The sequence below is a fragment of the Colius striatus genome, chromosome 1 (genome assembly GCF_028858725.1).
Source record: "Colius striatus isolate bColStr4 chromosome 1, bColStr4.1.hap1, whole genome shotgun sequence".
Taxonomy (NCBI): Eukaryota; Metazoa; Chordata; class Aves; order Coliiformes; family Coliidae; genus Colius; species Colius striatus.
The window spans coordinates 59,306,666-59,329,571 of record NC_084759.1 but is presented as its reverse complement, the minus strand read 5'-3'; the positions used below and the strand labels follow the sequence as shown (position 1 = coordinate 59,329,571).

Sequence of the window (22,906 nt, the reverse complement as noted above, 5' to 3'; positions counted from 1 at the left end):
AAAAAAGAAGAAGAATGGTGTACTTACACTGAGCACTCAATTTGCTTTGCCAATGTTTTTATAAATATGCTTTTAAACCCTCGTTAGGGTAGGAAAAATTTAATTTCCCCCTACAGAGTTCCTGTCAGCCAGTATATCGATATATAGCTTAACCTTTCCAAAGTAATGTTTCAAAATGTTCTTAGAGCTAACATGTATGTTAAAACTGATCCATACATTGTTACTGTTGGCCAAGCAGAACTAGACGTTTGTAAGTCTGTCATCTGGCATTTTTTTTTTAATAGGTGAGAGTTCGTGTTTCTTACAAATCACGATTTCTGTCCTTTTGTTTAAATACAGTCTTGTCAGATATAGAAACAGTGAAGCTTTTCATTGTGGTATGTTTATTTAAGAAAAAAAAGATTTTATACTGGTCAAGTGGAACCATCTGTTTCCATAATCTTAAGTAAATCTGATAGTGTAAAGGCAAATAACTAGTTTTTGCTAGCTTGCTAAAACAGTCTGGATTTTTGTGTTAACCTCTTTGTTATAGCTAAGCATAAATCGGAAGTTTTAGCAGCCTGATTTTTTTTTTAAGTCGTTCATGGACTGAAAAACCAATTAAGAAAAATATTGAAGTTAACTGAAATATAGTAGTGATTTCCTCTGATGGTAGCTTACACACAAAGGATCAGTTTGGCTAGTTCAATACAATTATATCTAAAAGGTAAAGACGAGAATAGTAGTACAGCTAGGGAGCTATTTTGACACTCTGAAGAGAGAAGAAAATATGAGAGGAATGAAAGATAAGTGTCTTGCAGTTGGCATCACCTCCCTGTTCCTGCATTTGGTGGGATGTGAAACTGAAAACGTTATTGATCTAGCTCATCAGCTATGTGATTTGTTTGTATTAGAATAGGGGTGGAAGGGAGTGGAAGAGGGAAGAGATTCAGACTTAAGGCTGTCACTGTCAAACAGCCATCCTATAGGCATAGCCATTCTTGGTGTTTCAACTTGAAAGTGGTATTGGAATTCAGCTCAAATCGGGGGGTTGAACTGAAACAATGTAGGGTGGGAAATTTACACTGCTGTATCAGAGAACATCAGTTTAGGTGTCATCTCTATGCAGAAAATGTCATTTTATCGTGAATGAATCATGAGATTAAATAACTATGATTAGTTTTACTTTCTGAAGTGTTTCAGCTATGAATTAGAAACATTGTGAATAGTCAGAGAATTTTGATATCTTTGTTAATCTCACCAGTCACCTGTTCCCAGGATTTTCAGTCATTTGAAAGACATTGTGTTTCAGGTAGCAGAAGTGACTACATCCCATGGAATGAGATGTTTAATTTGAGTTAAGTAAACAGTGAGAATTTTATTAAGGTTTTTACTTTACATGTATGCTTTACAGGGTAAGATTTGAACTTGATGGATACCTATGCAATGAGCCTAAGCTAATAGCCAGATCAGCAACTGACACTCAGCGAGCAGTGTCAGACCTGATGTTGTGGGAAACAGAACTACATTCTGTCTTGAAAAATGCACTTCTGTAATAGAGTGAGTGGAGCATCCAAGAACTTTCTTGGCCTTTGTATCTTTTTGGAGATCTCTGTAGCCTCTAGAAATGGTGCATTTCCAAATACGGCAGTCATCTCCCTCCTGGGCTGCTCATCTGGCTCTTTGCATTGTCCTGTGTGAGGTCCAAGCAGTAGTCCTCAAATGCCAGGAAAGTAGCTGGATGTGGAAAAACAGGGCAAAATTCAACAACAGTCTGTAGCTACGATCTGACAGATGCCTTACAGGCTGAATTGCAGAGCGGAGTTTCTTCCATCTGCTGCAGGAACTTTTAGCGGCATGTTCAGTTCTGTCACTCACAGGGTTCAGTATGCGGCTCGGTACGTGATTCATGGAAGATCTGGATTGGGACATCAGTTCATTAGTGGCACTTTTCTAGAACGATATGTTAATACTTTAGTAAAAGAATTGCTGTCCTTTAGGCAGATACTCAGTGTGCATGCAGCACGTTCATGTGCGCTATGTTGAAAGTGCCTAATCTTTTTATAGTTTAGCACTGATTTGCTAGCATGATTCACTGAGCTTATCAGTTGCAGACAGTCTGAGAGAATGAAACGGAACGGAAATGCTTGTCAAAAAAATGAAGCAATTTATATCACTAAAATGACCTTCTGCTTCTGGGCTGACCGATATTTTTGTGGGAGGAGTAAGATGAAGTTAGTGTCATCAAGTGTTATATGAGAGGCCAGCCTGTGGTGCAAGGGAGATGTGGCTTTTTGAAACCTGGAAAGATGAGGTTATCATGGTGAATCTGCCAAAAATCTTTGGATTAGGCTGTAATTGACTCTTAGACATGGGATAAAGAGCCTGCCTTTTCATCCCTCCCACCTACCCTTGCAGATTGTGCTTCCTGCCCAGCACCATTCCTTCTCTGTTTTGGCACTTGGAGGACAGCAGCGATTGCGCCAAGCTCCATGCAGTTCCTGGGGAAGGCGTTTCAAAGAGCATGTCTGGGAGATAGGACAAACCTATTTATCTTCATTTGTTTCATTATCTCTAGTCATGTGTGGAGGGAAATCATGAACTGAATTCTTTGTATTGTGAGACTGTCTTAAAATCATAAAAGTGTAGAAATAAGCAATAGTTTACGTCATTTCAGCTTACTTACCTTGTGAGGATTATGTGTTCCTTCAGGGGGAAGTTTCCCACTTAGAACTTGATTGTATAAGACTCTTAAGTCATTCCTAAATGAATATCAGAAATACATATTTCCTTGTTTGCAGTTCTAAAGATACTGAATTTCTAATGCTTTCCAAGGAATGAAGGGCTATTTTTATTCTCTGTCCCTTTTTGTCTGTAACCTCTACCCTGTTTGATCCTCTGTATCCGCTTTTCTCTCCATTTAGTCCCCTTGTTCTCATACATAGCCCATACTCCTTTCTGCCCATTTCCATCTCTTCTGCTTAGTCCTCTAAGGTGTGCTTCCTCTTCATTGAAAGCCAACATCCAAAATAGGTGAGATGGGTCCCAGCCTAGAAGTGCCTGTTTCTTGCCATTGAACAGAGGGAGACCTCAGTGACTAATAGAGATGCTTGTACCTACATTGGGTTAGGTGAACCCAGACCCTGCTTCCTGCACCTTCCATCTTGTTCTCTCATAGTTTCTCACTTCTTTACTTAAATGTCCCTTTGGCATTGACCTTTGATCCATAAGCTGTTTCCAATCTGGCCCTTCCATTTTCTCAGAGGACAAAGAGGAAGAAGCTCATATTTCCTCCAAATATGTGCAGATGTTACCACATCCTTCAGATTTAAAAATACATTTTGGTAGCTGAGGTTTAATGCTATCCAGTAGTGACCACTGTTGTTGGCCAACATTCCAACCACCTGCAAAGGTTACAGTCAGTGATAGTAGGAGGTAATGCTACTGTAAAATAAAAGCTGAGTTTTGTAGTGCAGGTGGCCTGTTCTGGCATAGCAGGCTACAGCATTTGACTGCAAATAGAACCTTATGGACCCTGATGCTTGGTACCTTCTTACCTTCCTCGCCTTTAGTTAGTCTCATCTAAGGGTAAAGAAACAGGAAGAATCAAATACAATGGTGTAATTTTGGGGAGCACAAAAAGACATGTGAAAGCACAAGTCTAATCTTCTGGCCTTACTCAATTTAGGAACAAAAGCAAACTTAAATAACATACTTTTTTTTTTTTTCTAAAATGGTACATGTTAAATAACAGGCAGAAGAAAAATATGTGGGGATTAACTTGAAAACAGATGTTTATAATAATTCAGTGGGATATTTTAATTACATTCCCATGTGCAATTAGAGCAGACTACTTCTGAATTTAAGGGATGTGTTGATAAAGCTGATAACATTCTACATTATGCTGGAGGAAGAAGTATGAGTTGCAAGCATGCGTCCACCAACTGTGATCTCATCAGGTCTGAAAAACTAAGAGGTCACACTGGGTCACTTCTTGAAATGAGAGGCCCAATGTTTTTCCAGGCATAGCCATGTACCCCCAGAAGCAAAGCAGATTATTGAGTAGGTGGCACTTTTTCCTCCTGGTCAGTACTGAGTTGGCGTTGCAGCATATGTTAGTGCTGTTTTCAGATTTAATTCTCTTTCTACAGGATATGATAAATATTTGTTCTAATCAGTGTCAATTTTCTTCTTTCTGTGCATTTGTGATGTATTAAAATTCTGTAATAATGTAAGAGAAAAAAGTGATTATTTTTGCTTTATGTCAATATAGATAAAGCTTGACTTCAAACAACTTCAGTGGATCTACATGTTAAAAAAAGGATCTCAATAAAAGCAACAGTTTTTTTTCAAGAGCTGGTACTTTAGTTTTATTGGACAGCCTTTATTTTATTTTCAGTATTAAACTCCCCTTTCTCTTTAAAAGCTTTAGAAGAAAATGCTTTAAAAGAAAATACATTTACCGAGTGAAAGTGCTGCTGTATTATTTAGCTGTCCAGAATAATTATTTTTATCGGTCTCACGGGGGGATGGTTTCCAAATTCAGAATGGATTTGGTACATTTAACCTTTAATTTCCCCAAAGTACTAAGATTCCAATAGACTGTGGAGTCCACAGGTGTGGAGGGACAAGTGCCCAGCATTCATGTCAAAGTTGGCTCTGGAAAGATGCTGTCCCTGGCTGCTTCTGGGTAATGGCTTAATGGGGCTGCTGAAGTGGTGTTGTGTGCATTGCTGGAATATTCAGTGGCATGAAGGTTTTACTTGTTTTCCTCCTAGTTTCTTTCTGAGGGGCATGACAACAGTAAAAGCAAGAGACTGCTGAGTTACTCACTGGTTGCTTCATGAGGAGGAAAAATGGGGAGTAGCCCAGATGCACTTACGTGAACAGAAATATTTTGGTAATACAAAGCAACTGTTAGCTTTTACGTGTGCATCAGGTAATCTGACTTCTCTTATACGTTACCAGCTTTCGTGTTTTGCAAAAAAAAAAATTAAAGGCTCTTTATGATGATGCCATAGAAATCCCAATCCTTTGGTTGCTGTTGACTTCATTCAAACAAACCGACCCTGAAATCTCTCCAGTCTCCATCTTAGGCTTAGGTAAACAAAGGCATAAAATCTTTTAGTAACATTGATTGATATTAAGCTCTCATCCTCAAACACCTACATCAAAGTCTTCTCTCCTTTCTGAGGGAAGTGGCACTTATGAGTGTTTTATGTGATGAGCTCAGCTGTCAGGACTAGCAAGGCCAGCTGCATAGTCCACCTTCCTTCCCTCCTGAAATGAAAAGTCTCTCTCCCAATCCTTCCATTCACCTGCCCTCAAGAATGTCAGGTTGCAGAATGCAGATAGACTTGGGAGTCTGTCAACATCTGTGTGTAAATACCATCATTTTCTGGAGGTACAAGCTGTCTCTATTTTGACTTTAGTTTATCTAGCATAGGAACCCTGTGTGTTGGTACTGTCCTAGGGAAAGCCTTTCAGAAAACAGGGATCTCTACACTATCTACTGAAGAATAATTCTGATTGGTTATGTTTCCATTCATGCTTTCTAGACGTTCTACTTCTGCAGTGAATGTGCTTTTTGCCAAGTGGAAGGGTTCCCATCGTAATGACAATTACAGTTAGTCATTATAAAGGGCAAGAAAGAAAGAAGATCACTTGAAATGTGGTAGATATAAAAAACAAGACCAGAACCCTGGAGATAGGCATTGCCTGGACAGTAAACATTAAGATTTAACATTAGGAGCAGTTTGCTCTCTCAAGGGCTGTGGTATGATTTCTTAAAGTGTGTCTAAATGTACTTCTTGAGATACTTTCCTGTGGTAATTATATCAAGATTTAGCTCCCTTTAGAAATGATTATTTTCCTATCTGAAGATTGGCAATTACTTATTAAAAAAATACAGTAGACCAATGTTAAGAGATATAGTAAACACCCAAGCGCTGTAGATAACATTTATTATGTTCAGAAAAGAAAAAAAGACCAAACTGGTGAGGGGTCTGGAGAACAAGTCTGATGAAGAGCAGCTGAGGGAACTGGGGATGTTTAGCCTGGAGGAGTCTGAGGGAAGACATGATCACTCTCTACAATTACCTGAAAGGAGGTTGTACCGAGGTGTGGGTCAGTCTCTTCTCTCCGGTAATAAATGACAGGACAAGAAGAAATGGCCTCAAGTTGTGCCAGGGGAGGTTTAGTTTGGATATTAGGAAGAACCCGTTCACTGAAGAGGGTTATTAAACATTGGCACAGGCTGTGCAGGGAGATGGTGGAGTCACTGAAGTTGGAGATATTTAAAAGATGTGTAGATGAGGTGCTGAGGGACACAGTTCAGTATTGGGCTTGGCAGTGTGAGGTTAGTGGTTGGACTTGATGACCTGAAAGGTCCTTTCCAACCAAAACAATTCTACGATTCTATATTGTTCAGGTCTCATCTCTTTCTCCTTAAGCATAGAAAATTATGAACTCTGATTTTACCATCCCTTTCTCCTCAAAGCAATGGCACATAGCTGTAGAGGTTAAGTGTTTATGTAGGGTGCAAGTCATTTATTAACAAACTGATATTGAAGAGATGCTTTGACGACTGGATTGATTTTGTTTTAAATATTCTGTTGGGCTTTGAACATGTGACTAGAGAATCCTAGAGGAGAATCCAGTTGTTTTTGAGGTGTTTGTATTGCTAGTTGTAGGGTATGTGTGTCTTCTATAAAAATGGTTATTTTTGAAATGGTGGCACAAAAGACAACCATTTTGAAGTATTATAACAGTTTTGTATGGTAAAAAATGATAGCAGTTTTTTTTTTCTTCTCTTACAAAGGTATCTTTTAGTGGACTGTGACTGAGATCAGAAGAGTACATCTGTGTAGGGATAACAAAGTATTGGTCTGGGCTTGGGCAAACATTCCCCATGCTGGCCACGCAGTCAGAGTGGTACTGCTGGCATCCCTGGCTTGTTGCACTATGTTCTACCTGTCACCAAGTTCAGAAAAATTAATTCTCATTTTCTCTTTTTTTTTCAGGGTTGTTCTGGTTGTGGAAAATGTGACTGCAGTGGAGTAAAAGGGCAAAAGGTAAGTCAACTCTCTCCAATTTATTATCTTGCTTATTTAAATCACATGGAGTATAATCTAATACCTAGAGGCAGTGAACATTGTGGTTTCAGTGAACATTTACACCGACACAGAGTGTTGCTGAGACCAGACCATGTGTCATTCAGCAGGGTTTGCAAAAAGCAGCCAACTCTGTATCTACAGCAGCAAGGGCAGAAAGACCAGAGGTGGAAAACAGCTGAATGCCCTCAATGCAGGGTGAAGCCCCTAGCCTGGTGCTTTGCTGTGCCCTCCCAGTTTTCCCTTTGAGCAGGCACTCTCATCTTCCTATACCTCCCCTCCTGTCTTTTCAGTGAGTAACAGGCTTGATATCCTGACCACCTCTGGAAGTGATGCGAGCAGTTTGGTTCAGAAGTGCTCCCCTCAGACTTCTGTGCAGATTGCTTTCCAGGAAGGCTGTGATGCATCATAAGCAGCCATATCCTGACCAAGGTTAGCCCTGGGAGGCAATGACATGCAAGAGGAAGGAGGAGGTCAATAGTCGACTTAAATACAGAAAAGTGTTGCAGGTCAACAACAACAAAAAAAACCCTTAAAACTTTTTGGCAGAAACTGTGAGTGTGTTTTAACGTTCCCATTCAGCTATCCAAACTTTCTGTGTATGGAACAGAAAAAGTGCTTTAAAGGCTTCTTTTAAGGCAGTAACAGTGAAGCAAAAATACAGCATACTCAAGCATTCCATGCATTCCCCCTGTAAATTACCTGTTTTGTTAATATTGTAGACATTCAATCATTCACCTTATCTCTTCCAATTTTGCTGTAGAGATTTAAATCTACAGTATGTTCTGTTGTGCATGCACATGTACTGTATATCTATGATTATAAATGAGTGTAAACCAAAGGTTTTATCACCCTGTGGTTGCATAGGGAACATTTTTCGAGGTAAGTTGTTCAAGTTACCCATAGGAGTACTTAGAAGAAATGGAGGGTTTTTTTGCTTTTTTTTATTGTTTTGTTTTAGGGGGGTTTGTTTTGTTTTTGTAAATAAATACATAGCTGATGTTCACATGTGATAGCTACATATTTACAGATGAGGGTTTTAAGAATGTTTATTGATGGCTTTTCTTTAGTGTTTTCGAGAGAAAGGAATGTAAATTACTTAATTGGAGACCCAAACAGAGGTCAATTTCTTTGTAACAGAACATAGATTAATTTGTGAGACAGGTGAAAAATGTCAACTTTCAAAACATCTTTTAGATGGAGACTCCTTTTTTTTAATGACCCATTAATATCTGTTTGATTAATGCCATTTGTATATATAAAAAACCCTAAGATTTAGGAAAGGTTCAGAACTCTCAGTTTATTCCATGCTATCTTGAACTTATTTTTCAGTTAGAAGTACAAATGAATCATTGTAGAATGAGAGAGATGCTATGTGACAACTCTCTTATTGAAAGCTATTAGTTTTCAGTTCACAGAATATGCTGGCGTCTTGTCACTAGATCATTTTAAAAAATTATACTTTGGGGAAATAAATGGTATTAAAGCTTAAGCTTCATTTATTTCTGGCTGCAATCCTGACCCTCTTTACTAGAGCTCTTGCTGGCATTTTTTCATTTGCAAAGCCCAGAGTGTCAAATAGTTCTCAAAAGACATAGATTCTTGTTCAATACGCCAGAAGCCAAAACTACCTCAAAATAGTGTAGTGCTGTGTCGGACCATTGCAACAGAAGTCATTGTAAATTCCAGATCTCTTGCAAACTTGTTCAGCAAGTCAGTTTACTCCATGCTTTTCCTAATGGGTTCCATCACAAAGTTCTGTGACTTTAAACATGTGTGTGGTGAAATATTTACATATTTTTAGACTGTGTGGAAAATAGAATTATTGACATTAGAAATATCTAACGGGTGAATGAATAGTTATACCTGGAAGACATTATTAAAAAAAAGGCATTTGAAGCTAGTTTGGAGTGGGTTTTAAAGTAAATCGATTCAGATCAAGATTATCTCAATGCTTGTTCATTATGTTAACACCCTGAGGCTTTCAAATGTGTACTTAGAATTTTGAACAGAAAACTGTATTTTATTTTCAAACATCTGCCCTCCATGCTTGCTTTAACGTAGTGCAAGTTGCTGTCCCAATTCTTTGCATATAATACCTGTCTAGAAGAAGGACAGCCTGCCACCCAGGCCCAGGCCTGAAGATAGAAGCTGGTGAGGAACAGCAACAAAAGCATCCTTCCTGCTTGCCTCTAATATTGCTAGAAGTGATCCTTCCAAGCAGCACATTTGGATTTGAAACATGTCTCTGCTAAACACGGTACCCATTATTGCATACATCAGTAGTGGTACCTGTTACCTCAGAGACCTATGTGGCTGTTGTTTAATCACAGGAGGATTGATTATCATAGAATCATAGAATCATAGAATGGTAGGGGTTGGAAGGGATCTTTAGATATCATATAGTCCAACGCCCCTGCAGAAGCAGGTCCATCTAGATCAGGTCACACAGGAATGCATCCAGGTAGGTCTTGAAGACCTCCAAGGAAGGAGACTCCGCAGCTTCACTGGGCAGCCTGTGCCAGGGCTCCCTCACCCTCACAGTGAAATAATTTTGTGTTGAAATGGAACTTTTTTTGTTCTAGCTTCATCCCATTCCCCCTTGTCCTGTCACTAGATACAATAAAAAAGGGATGTCCCAATCTCCTGAAATCCATCATTTATATACTTATAAATATTAATGAGATCCCCTTCAGTCTCTTCTTCTCTAGACTAAACAGCCCCAGTTCCTGGAGCCTTTTCTCGTATGAAAGATGTCCCAGGCCCCTGATCATCTTGATGGCCCTGCACTGGACTCTCTCCAGAAGTTCTCTGTCCGTCTTGAGCTGAGGAGCCCAGAACTGGACACAGGACTCCAGATGAGGCCTCACCAGGGCAGAGTAGAGGGGGAGCAGAACCTCCCTTGACCTGGTGGCCATGCTCTTCTTGATTAGAAAGACTGATCCTAGCCAGGATCCAGGCCAGAAGAGGGCCACCAGGAGACCATGTTAGAGAACATCTGCTCTCCACTTCTCACGTAGCCACTCGCGTGGGAAGCATGTATCCATTCTGCCCAGCACTATCCACAGCCAACACGTTGCCTACACTGGAAACCCCTTTGATCTGGCTTCCATGTTGTGCAGAAGTGCACAAACGCTGAAGGGCCTTTTCCAATCCACCCACGCTCTTCAACAGCACAACCAAACCAGTTTACTGCCGTGGGAGCTTCAGCAGCTGCGGAAGTGGGTGCTGGGTTTACCCTTTAATGCCTTAATTATTAACATCTGGAGATATATTTGCTACCACAGTGTGGGAAGAAGTTCCAGATCCTGTGAATTGAGGGTGGGATTTAATTAAAATGTCTTCGGCCAAATAGTCATATTAGTGATCTCACCAGAAGAAGTGCTGAAAATAGTATATGACTTAAAAACTGTGAAATGCCCGAGAAATATTACCCAAAGGCATTTCAGACATGGAAGAGTAAATTATGTTGCCATATTTTTCTCTCTCAATTGAGAATCTTTTTATCAATGCAACCACTTGGATGGTCATATTTAGAATACATTCAATATGTTCTCTCATTAGACTTTTTCCATGAAAATTGCATCTCTATGCCAAACTCCTTTAACATGACTCATATTTTATCAAGGGCATTTAACTGACAAAAGTCTCAGGGTTTTCATCCCTTTCAGAAAATTTCAGAAAGTGAGTGGAATTGCAACAGATGGCTCTTATCCTATAAAGCCTTTGTTATTACACTGGACATTAGGGTGTTATTTTAAGCTATATAATGGGAAGTATCAAGTATTTGCTGAATAAAAGGTGCAGAAATTTTAGAAAAACATAATATTGCTAAAATAACACAATAAGTGATAGCTTACTGTTTTTCATTAGACAGAGTAGCCTAAAACATCTTCGTTTGTTTTATCTGACACTTTTTATTTGGTTCTCTGCATAAGAACTGACTGTTCTTTCGAACCACACTAAAGAGTGAGATCTGTTTAAACTGATTAGAGTTTTGAATGCTTGGTTACCTTTTATTGGGTTACTCAGAAGCAGACAGAAGCTATGTTTTCTCTTTTATGCTTACTTAGATTTTGACAGCAGTTTCATGCAGCTGTGGAGCTAAGTGCTAGACATTACTGTGCGTAGAAAAAGCATGTTAAGCATTTAATTACCATTTAGAACAAAGACTGTATAGAGCCAAGTAAAATTATCCATGCACTGACTTTTTCCAAGAATGTTCATTCTCTCATTCATGACCGTTTATACTCACTTTACTCTGTATCAGAAACATGTATAAATGGATGAAACACTGGAACTTTGCTGTAACTAATACCGAATGAGTAATCTTGTAACACTTACCAATTAGAATGAATTAAAATAGAGATTCTCATTCTTTAGTGTAAATACCTAAAGATGGTTGCCCTGACTCTGCATTGCCCATTAAAAGTTAAAGTCAAAAGAGTCAAAAATGGGATTTTGTCATTACACATGAAGTATAGCACTTTAAAAACACCCAAACAACTCTGCTAGGAAATTCTGAAAGAAAATAACTATAGGATTAACTCTTACTTTTGTTCTTGCTTTTGAGGTTTTAGGTTTTTTTATGTTTGAGATGTAAGCAAACTTGAGTAAATTGTTTTATATTGGCTTTTTTGTTGTTGTTGTTGTTTGCCTAATTTTGAGACTGTATGTGTATTATTATACCTCCATAAAAATTACTTCTTTCATTTGGTGGATGCATCATCCCCATTGTGGATTGGCCATGCTGCGGAAGGACTCAAACTGGCTTTGCTTGAGCCACTTTGTGTCTGCATGCCAGGTAGCTCTGTTACTGGCTCAGACTAATAGTGACTGGGGCATCTCTCTCACAGGAGCAGTGACTAGTCATTTTTCTCCTGCACTGTTCTACAATCTTAAAAGTCACACATGGTTTTGCTGTCCACAGTTGATTGTGCTTCTACGTTTTCTCTGTGTAGTGAAGAATTGACTGTTCCAGTTGACACTGTCCCTGCATATTTGTTTTGTTTTTTAAAGTTTGCCAGATTGGGAGGAAAAGCTTTCAACACTTTTCTTGTCATTTGAACTGTCAAAAAAGACAGAGTAAAAATATTTGTGGTATCGTTAAGGTATTGTGATGCTAAAACACTGTAAGAACCTTTGCTTGCAGTCATTGGGAAAATCACTATTAAGTACTTCTGTGTTTCCTTTACAGTATAGCAGAGGGCAACAGATCTGTTCCTCTAATGGAGCAAATTAGTAATCAGTAGATCTATGCCCTTCATATTTAACCTGTATCAGCAATATCAAGACTTTTTAAATTGAGAGTGATCACTTTTATTATCACTTTCCATTAGCACTATTTCACGTCACAGAATCACAGAATCTTAAGGGTTGGAAGGGACCTCAAAAGATCCTCTTGCCAGAGCAGGAGGTCACACAGGAACCCGTCCAGGTGGGTTTTGAATGTCCTCAGAGAAGGAGACTTAACAGCCCATCTGGGCAGCCTGTTCCTGTGCTCCATCACCCTCACAGTGAAGAAGTTTTTCCTTAAGTTTCTTTGGAACTTTTTATGTTCCAGCTTATACTCATTGTCCCTTGTCCTATCATTGGACATCACTGAGAACAGCCTGGCTCCATCCTCCCAACACCCACCCTTTACATATTTGTAAATATTAATGAGATCATCCCAAGCTGAAGACCCTCAGCTCCCTCAGCCTTTCATCATAAGGGAGATGCTCCACCCCTTTCATTATCTTTGTGGCCCTGTGCTGAACTCTCTCCAGCAGCTCCCTGTCCTTCTTGAACTGAGGGGCCCAGAACTGGACACAATATTCTAGATGTGGTCTCATGAGGGCAGAGTAAAGGGGGAGCAGAACCTCTCTCAACCTACTGCCCACAGCCTTTCTAATACAACCCAGGATACCATTGGCCACCTTGGCCACGAGGGCATGTTGCTGGCTCATGCTCATCCTGCTATACACCAAGACCCTCAGGTCCCTTTCCCCTACACTACTCTCTAACAGTTCATTCCCCAGCCTGTACCTCAATGTTTATTATTTGGTTTCAATAAGTTCTTCCATAGTTTTTCTCAGTGTTTCTGTGTGAAATACTATAGGTAAGTTTTTATAGGTAAGTTCCTACAGCACTTGTTTATGCTTGAGTTGGAAAGACTGAGGACACCAAAGAAAGCACAGCCAAATTGTACATACCAGAGAGAGATGCAAAGTTGACAAGAGGGTTGATGGATGTTTTGGGAGGAAAGATTGTGTTTGCAGTCTGGAAAGGGTGAATAGATAACTTAATGTCACCTAGTCATTCCTGAAAGGGGGAAATCAGAAGACTGTAATAAAATAAGCACAGATACTGATCAGCTGCAGATCAGATACTTTTCAGGGAGAGTTGTGGTTTTGAATATCAGGTAATTGTCATAATATTTCTGTCAACTCTGCAGTGACAGTAGTGTATTTTTATTGATTTAACCTTTATGTCACTGAGACTAAAATCCTTTTAATTCAAATCAAGGAAAAAAAAATCTATGTTTCATAAAGAAAGCATACCAACAAATCTGCTATTCTGGAAAAGAATTAAATGTCAAAAGACTTTGAATAATATTAAGTAAGATATGCTAAGTAGTGGAATTTTTCTACAGTTTCCTGACTGACAGACCAAACTAAGTGGCATCTGGAGCCTCAGATATTTTTCATTAGAAATAGTCATTGGAACCATTTGTCCTGTTTGCCCAAAAGGAATCAAGTGCCTCTGGCAACATTTTCTATATTAAGATGTAGTTTTGCACTCAGTATGCTTAACACAAACTAGCGACTTAACACTGATGAATTTATCTCTATGGAAGGAGTGCTATACTAGTAGATAACCCAGTAATACTATCTGATGCAATATACTTGTATTTAATTTTCGGGGAGTTGGACTAAATGATCTTTTGAGATCTTCCAACCCTTAAGATTCTGTGCCTTAAAGATTTTCACGCATTAATATTTCAGTTGGCATAAAGTGACCTCTTAAGCAGCTGTTGCCAGATGTGTTATCTTTGCTTGTACAGGTGTTGATATAATAAGCTGATGCATTTCTTCATGGAATAAAACGTGCTCTCTAGCCTCACAGAGTTTGGTTTTACATTTGTACAACTACTGTTAGTGTATGTCTCCATTACAGTTTTTTGAAGGATTACAGGGCCTTATTTTTATCTGAAGCATGTGAGCTTTCAGTGGAGTCTCCCACATGTGAGATCAAAGAAAGATGGGAAGAGACCTATGAGATGTTCTCTTCTCTGAAATCTGCGTGCTCAGGAAGCAGAGACTCCCGGTGCCTGTGCAGTACCCACGTGGAGTTCCCAACTGTCAGATGTTGTCCATACAAACGGAGTCATGCTTCCAGTATTGACTGACATTTTTTTTTGATGTCTCGTCATATGTGTGACAGCACCCACAGTCCGCTTCTGCTTTCTGTATGTTCATCCTATTGCCCACTAACCTATGATGCTGACAGAGTTTTGTGGGTGTAGATTACAGATCTGGGACAGAAAATGTCTGGGCTACAGCAGTAGCTACATTTTGTAATTTACCCCTCTGGCTTCTTTAAATTGTTCTGCCACTCAGTTTATATTATGTTTGCTGGGGTTCTCAGACCAAGTCAGCCATTATATTTGACAGTTCTGTGACATGTCACTTCCTCCTCAAGAATTTAATACTTGATGCACTTAACCTGCCTCTGCATACATTTTCCCTGTAGCAGTATTCACAAGAAGCAACTTGGGCATGTATAATTATTACTTTGAAACCGCAGTAGTATGGCCATCTCCTTAAGTCACTTTCTAGTCTTCCTAGCCAAGAGTGAGGAGTTTGGTTTTGTTTGGCTTTTCTTTTTTATTTAATACTAGTGGTAGTCGGTTGTTTGCTTCCCTTTGCTCAGCTACCTCCTATTTCAGATTTCTGACCTATATTTTTAGTGAGAGGTCATAAGTTAAATTAGTCATTGAAAACATCCGGCCATATGATGTTAGCTTTCACAAAAGAAGGTCTGAATTCTCTTAAAGTTTGGATTTCATTAAGAAAGGGTGAAAAGCCAAAGCTCATACAAAATCCTCAAAAACTCTTCCAGCAGAAGCAATAGCGAAACTTGTAAACATGTCTGTCTGGAAGGAGACAGAACAGTAAGAAGCAGCATGAAAGTGATGTTTTCAAAGGGGAAACCTAAAGTAGCTGCTAAAAAAGTGATAGTGAAGTATTTTATCACACAAGCAAATTCCTAACCAGCTGGAGAACCTCTTTAGTTTAGCCAAGAAAGAAGTTTAGTATCACATCAGGAGCAAGAGCAACTGAGAAAGCGTTTTTAAGACATGTTAAAAAGCATCTGCATTTCCTTTCAGGTCAGTTTAACACCTGAGAAGGTGTTCCAGAATGATAAATTAATTGTACACAACATAACGAGGAAAGTTAACCTAAGTGATGAAAATTATTATTAGCTTTTAATAACAGGTATACTGCCTTTAACAAAAGAAGGAAAGCAAAATTAAGGTAAAGCCAAAGGAAAATCAACTTGGACTCCTGTTTGGGAAACCTTATTTCTGTCCCTTAGAATATTTCACAGTAACCAGAATGGCAAAACCTACCCATAAATTTTTGCAGCTCTTAAAGAAAGCATGTGACAGCTTCCACTGAAGTTCAGCTGGAGCATTTTTAAATATTTTGATATGCCAACAAAAATAATTCTCACCAAGGCTTGTGTCAAAGATCAGTGTGCACAGTTAAAGTAAAAACCGAGTTGCGCAAGTGAGTGAATACAGACACAGACATCAAATTTTATGTCCTCTCACTGTTTTTAGACCCTGTTACTGACTGTAAACAGATGTAACCAAAGTATTTAGTGGCTAGTTAGCAGGCTGCTAAAAATCTGAAGGGGGTTTAGTAACGCTTAGTTTTGTTAGAACAGTTTGCCCAGCACCCTGAGACTGAAAGATGCTGCAGAACTGCAAAACAAATGAGTTTAAGTAGTAGGAATGGAGGGGACTCTAATATAGAGGGGCGGTCTGAAGTACCCTCTGACATCAGGAGTTAGGTGAAAAAAAAAGGGAGGGGAAGAATACCAACTGGTACAGTGGAGCAGTCAGTGAACAGAGAAGCCAGTGCTGCTGCTGCCAGCTGTTTGCAGCACCTTTTAGGAGTTTTGTGAGTTAAGGATGTGGTTGCATATCTTCAACTTAGCTTTTGTTTCTTGCTGAAAATGTGTAGATGGCAGCTGGACATCCAGCAAAGACACCTACATCCTCATGAAACTTCTCCAAAGGAATCTCTTCAGGAAGTTCTGGGTCTTAAATGCAATTAATTTATGTCGATGCCAAGGCATGAGAACAGAGCGACACGTTTTTACCTCATTGGAAAAGAACGACACTTGGAAAAGTAGGCAAAGTACAAACCTTTGATAGTGAAACTGCCTTCGCATGCTGCCTGTCGTTAGGCAGCTTTCAGGAAGGTTAGGGGAGACGCGGAAACGAGCTGTCCCCGGTGACCGTCACATCCCGGGGCTGGGTCGGTCCCTGCCGGTCCCTCTGGGTGGCAGTCACGCATCACCGGTTATTCTGACAGGCTCCTTTAGATATCCTCACCTTTTATTTTGTCAAAAAAATCCCACCCAAAACAACCCAGACACCTACTAAGCTGCAGACTAGTTTCTGGTTGACGTTGTCTGATGACAATGCCACAGGAAAAATATTTGTTTTCATGGTTATTAACGACTGTTGCATCTTTGTTAAATTGATTGATTTAGGCTGAACAACCCTGGAGGTACTACAAAAGTAGTTATAGCTATATAAGAGTTAAGAGACTCTAGTGATTCAACTCAAGAAACACTGATTTACACTTTCGAGCTGCAATGTTATGTGCCGTGTGGCACTTTCATGATAAAAAGTTAGAATGTTTCTTCTAGCTTTTGTGGAATGATATTTTACTCCTGTACAACTTTCAAAATGTTCAAAGCCTTTAAAAATGGCATTGCCAACCTAACCCAAAAAAAGCAGCTAGAATAGCACTGCCTCAAACAGTACTCTCTGTCATGTACATGAGCTCCTTCATTATGAGAACTTTGTTACAGTCTGTACTGTCTAGGACCAGCTGCCCATGTTTTTACTATTTATGGAAGAGATTATTTTCTGTAAATATGTCCATGACAAACCTTTGGCAGGAGAATAAAACTTGCATGTAATGTCACATTTCATTCCAGGTTTAGGATGTGAACAAAAATAAATTAAAAAACTCCAAAAAGTTTGAGACCTTTTTTTTTCCCCCTGCTGTTTCATCTTTAAATGTAAGCCTTCCAACAATGCCAAATGCAAACAAATGCTAAATAATTTTCACTAATAAAGAAGGAAGGGCGTGGAGCATTTTTACCCCTTATATTCTTGGACCTTCAACACTGGAAGTGATTTAACACAATGTGCAATAAAACAAAGGAAGAGTTACTTAGACCTAATGAGTTCAACAGATGATTAGAAGGGGTGGGAAATATAGCACCCTTCTGATTCAACCTGTCTCCAGGTGATAGAATTTCCTTTTTTTTTTTTTCAATGCAAGTGCATTTCTCCTTCAAACATCCCCTTCCCTCATGGTTCTTTGAGGTTTTTTGCATTCCCCACGGTGGCTCTAACTCATGGGAAGAGGCACCTTAACTCATGCCTGGGTTAAGTTTGAAAAACCCATGTGTATGTTTACTAAAAGGTTTATGTGACTTCTTCCTGAAACATCAAGAGCTCTGTGAGTTTGTTTTGGTTTTTTATCAAAAATCAAGAAAACTTTAAACATTAAGACAATGAACCACATACCTATTAGACTGACAAGCTGTGTGTGGTCAGACTTTTTTTGAAAAGAAAGCTCACTTGCTGTCTATTGGCTTAAGCTATCTGTTAGCCTTGTCTTTGTATTTCTGTTCTTCATATACCCTTTCCTCAAACTGAGGTAGACTTGCTCCTTGCTTATCAAGTGTTCAAACCAAGGGTCATGCATGCTGTCTTTTGCGAAGGAAGGAAGGGAGGGAGGGAGGGAGGTTGTGGAGTCTCCTTCCTTGGAGGTCTTCAACACCCACCTGGACACATCCCCGTGTCACCTGATCTAGGTGGATCTGCTTCTGGAAGGGGGGTTGGACTAGATGATCTCTAAAGGTCCCTTCCAACCCTACCAGTCTATGATTCTATGAATGAATGAATGAAAAATGCATGTACCTCACTAAACTTAAGTTGTTTTGGTTTGTTTTTTTTTAATGGAGGGGTAACAAGCAAAATGAAATTTTGCTGTAAGTACAAATAGGCTCCTCCTCAGCATCCTAGCTACTTTTTGGATCTCTAATATTTGTTTACACTGGAGTCAAATATCACATGGGAAGTACATCAGCCAAAGACATATAAATGTAATGAAACATTGAGAGCTTAAGTTAAGAGTGTGCATGGCTCAAGAAGTCTTAAAAAGTAAAATTTGGGCACCTTCATTGGAGAAAAAAGAGGAACAGAGCATTTGGGAAATGAGGAATAATTACAGGGTGAGCAAGAAGAAGAGATGCATGGGAAGGGCTGTTGCTTGCAGGTGGTTTAGCTGAAATTGTATAAAGCTGATAGACAACCAGTTCCCCGACACTAATTAAATGGAGACTGAGTCTGTAGCTGCAACTGACTTTTGAATCTTAATTTTACTTCACTCAGCTTATTTTACTTCTTATTAATTTTCTAAATCAGACTCACTGTATATCCACCCACATACTGGCACATCAACTAAACACACACATAGCGATATGTAGAGAAAAAGATAATCAGATCTTTAGTTCTATTTTTATACTCCTGGGAAGCACTTAGCAGCTTCCTGAGGAATGCTCTGTGCAGCCAGGAGGCGACACTGAAGTTTGCTTTCAGTCTAAGCATTCTTTCATATTTAGGAGGTAGAGACACGGGTTCAGTCCCTGAACTATAAACCCGAACGGCTCTAATTAAATGTTTGTACTGATAGATTTACTGTTGGAGGTTTGGATCCATTTTGTATCAAACTGCCCAAGTTCCCCAGTGTTGTAAATTCACAAGGCTCAGGAACAGATGCTTTCATGGTAGAAAGATGAATCCTTTCATGGAGTGAAAAAAGAGAGCTGAGTGAGATGCAGCTTTGGCCCCTATGTGAGTGTGTATGGCACTGGCTTTTGTGGCATGAGTGCTTCTCACTGTTCCCACTTTGAACTGCAGCCTTCGAGCTGGTTTAACCACAAAAACTAAAGGAATCCCACAGGTGATAGTCATTGATAAGTGAACAAAGGGAGGAGGAGATGACAGAACTAGCACTGTGGCAGAGAAGGCAAAACCAGAATGCAGTTCCCCAGTGGCCCTTCAGGTAGCTCTCTGTCGATCTACATGTCTGCATATAATGTAGAGCAGCCCTGGTAAGGCTTGAAGTTGTCCAGGGTGCTTGTCCAGCCCACAGCCAGCCTGACCTTGGAGCTGTGTAGGTGATGTAAACTGTCGTGGCTGCTCGTTCTGTCATCCATGCCAAAAATGCTGGACTCATGTTTGCATGTGAGTGAGCTTTCTCAGATGCTTCCCGGCAGTGCAAGAATCCAGATTTTGCTGACTCTTCCTTCTCCCTCCCCCTGACCCCCTTCTTCCATTCTGAGCCTGTCAAGGGCTCAGACTCAAAACTTCAGAGTGAGCCAAGACTTTTGCAGAGCTCCTGAACAGATTCTTTGCCTGTCTTCACAGCTATGTTTGTGTAATTAATTACTTGTTAGTCGTGTGGCTCCAGAATTGTATAGCTGTAGCACAGATAGATTGTAGCATTGAAGAACGTGCAGTGGGAATTTCATAATGTTAAACATCCTTAGTGCATTTGAGGACACTTGCCCTGTGAGCATATAGAAATAATTCTGTTTGACTGATATCCACTTCACACTTTCAATAAAATACTGAAAATGGTAAGTGCAGCTGAGGACAGACAGATGATATTTATTGTGCATGTTTATTTTAATCCTGAAAGATATTTAGGGCCTGTGCTCCCTCTGGTGGTTAAAAATACTCTTTTAATAAAGAATTGGATATTCCCCACTTCTGTGTCTTCACTAGTGTAATACTGAGCCAATTACAATTCTGTAACACATGTTTAAGAGAGTGTGGAGAGGAACACCACGGTGACTTGAGAGCGTTACTCAGATCACACAATAGTGTTTCCCACTGTGCAGCATAATTACTGGTCTAACACCTCAAAGGCAATTCACTTGAGCTGGCAGTTATGTCAGCTGAAGAAACAGATAAAGAGCCTGCATTCATCTCTCATATGGCTTGGAGTGGCCTGGGTCAGAACCATCTAGGGCATTGCAAGGCTGTTGTGCTTTGCTGTAGGTTTGACAAGGTCACATTGGAGCATCAGGGTGTGATGAATGTTTTGGATGATGGGTTTTGTTGTTAACAGTTGCACACAGGCCTCAAAGTAATCTCTTTCAAAGGTGATATTTGAAAGTGTTTCAAAAGTCAGGCTCAGGATAAGAGAAAAATACAAAAAACCTCTGAATTATCAGGCCCTACTACTTTCTCTTTGGAAACTGCATCTTCAGTTTTCATCTTGAAGCAGTTGCATTTCTTTACCACACATACCTTTGGTGGCATTTCAGTTCAATGAACATTAGCTTTTGGGAAGAGGGGAGCATGTATGTTTGTGAAAGTCTGAGCTTGTAACAACATTGGAATCAGCAGCAACACTGTTCTGAAGACAGCTCTCCATCAAAATCAAGTGCTTATTGGCTTGCCAGCTCAGTTCCTCTGCAGTGAAGGCACAGCTGAGAAGTTCTGGTAGATGAACTCCAGCAACACCTATTGTGCTGGGATGAGAAAGTGCCCTTGCTGCCTTTTTACCCTGTGTCCTGCATTGCTGTGTTCTCCTTGCATCGGTTTTGGCAGCTGCATGGCCACCCGATGAGCTTCTCATTGCACTGAGGACTGAGCAAGCTCGCTTGCTAAAGACAAGTGAGTAAATTTAGTGTGCTGAGCTGCTGCAATGGAGGCTGAGGGCATCATACCAGCTGGTGTAAAGGATGAGGTGTCACCACCCCTTCAAAAAGACGAGGAGAAGAGCCACCTTTTCTGGGTAGATCCTCAGTGGCCTTTTACCATTTCTCCCTAAGACACTGAGTTTTATGCCTTTCTGGTTGATGGGAAGGCACGTGTCTGTCCTGCTGTCTCAGCTGAAGGGTGAATGGAAGCATCGTTCAAGTGTCTTTGGGAAGTTCTGTGTATTGTTATTCACTGCATGCCCGAGTCTCTGGAGAGCCTGAGAACATTATATTCCTACAGGCCCAGACACCCTGTGAGCCTGCACTTCTGGAAACAGTTGATTTATATCCATGTTACCAGTCTCTCAAGTCTAAAATCTCCCAGTCCAGCAGTCCCTAGACAAGATAATAGAGGAAATAATTTATAATGGGGTGGTGATTATTTCCTCCCCCTCAGCACTTAATTTATTACAGCTGAATCTTCTGAAACTACTTCATATGACTCTCTTGCTTTGCAATCTGCAGTTGTTCCATATGTCAAACAGCATTTCATGGCTAATTTGGAAGGGTAGGTGCCAGAAAAAATGTCAGCCCATGCAGTTGCGCTCTTAACAGGTTCAACTCTGTTTAGAAATCCATTCAATTGTTTTAATTTGAACTATTTAGTGCAAAGGTATTTGGATGCATTTCACAAAAACTGATCTACCACTGGCATCTTGCTTATTAAATGAATGTAACAGCAACTGAGCACTTGCTTTCTTTTTTATGTATCACCTCCACATTTTCAGCAGCTGAGTGGCAGAATACTCATTTTTGTTAAGTGAGTAATGAATTCTCCTTTGTGCTTTCTGACAGTTTGCATTGAATCAGCAGAGGTACAGATGACTGGGTTACATCTGTTTTAGTTTTTGGGTCTCATGAATTGATTTGTAAGAAGCAGAAGCTCTTTCAATATTACTTGCCAAGATTTTGCAGCTGTGAATATTGGAACGTGAACAATACATAGCCCTTGCAGTCAGAGTCTCATGCTCTTCACACATTGCAGCTAGGTCTCAGTGCTGAGAGAAAAATAGGTGAGATAGCAGTGATGATCTGGTGCTTGCTGATATGTGTAGTGGGGATGCTTAATGAGTTGCAGGATTGTCCTGGTTTTGGTTGGGATAGGGTTAATTTCGTTCCCAGTAACTGGTACAGGGCTGGGTTTCGCATTTAGGGTGAGAATAAAGTTGGTAGCACACTGATGTTTTAATTGTTGCTAAGTAGTGCTTATCCCAAGTTTATTGGTTTCCCATACTTTGCCAGTGAGGAGGTGCACAAGAAGCTGGGAGGGAGCATGGCCAGGACCACTGACCAGAACTAGCCAAAGGGCTTTTCCATACCACAGGACATTATGGCTAGTGTGTAAACTAGGGGGAGTGGGCCAGGGGCAGCTGATCGCTGCTTGAGGACTGACTGGGCATGGATATGTGGGTAGTGAGCAATTGCAGTGTGCCAAACTTTGAGACTTGTCTGCCTTGGATTTTATTTCTTTTTATTTTTGTTATAATTACTTTACCTTTTTCATTACTGTTATAATTATTTTATTTCAATTATGAAGCTGCTCTTACTTCAGCCCATGACTTTTACTTTTTTTTCCTGGGTTCTCCTTCCCACTCCACTGGGGATGAGGCGACGAGAGAGTGAGTGGCTGCATGGTGCTTAGTTGACAGCCGGGGTTAAATCATGACAAGCGTAAATGCAGTGCAAACACTAGCTGTTGGGTGATTTGGCTGCAACATTGAGTGAAGAAAGGAACTGGGCAGGCA

At 40.0% G+C, this 22,906-nt stretch overlaps 1 protein-coding gene across 1 annotated transcript in view; it reads left to right on the top strand.

The window, feature by feature from the left end:
• The window catches only part of COL4A1 (collagen type IV alpha 1 chain), a 125,601-nt gene that overhangs the window by 46,327 nt on the left and 56,368 nt on the right, over positions 1 to 22,906 (top strand). Inside the window, exon 2 of the mRNA XM_061996616.1 lies at positions 7,002 to 7,052. Coding sequence (XP_061852600.1) covers positions 7,002 to 7,052 — 51 coding nt within the window. The remainder of the gene's footprint in view (positions 1 to 7,001; positions 7,053 to 22,906) is intronic.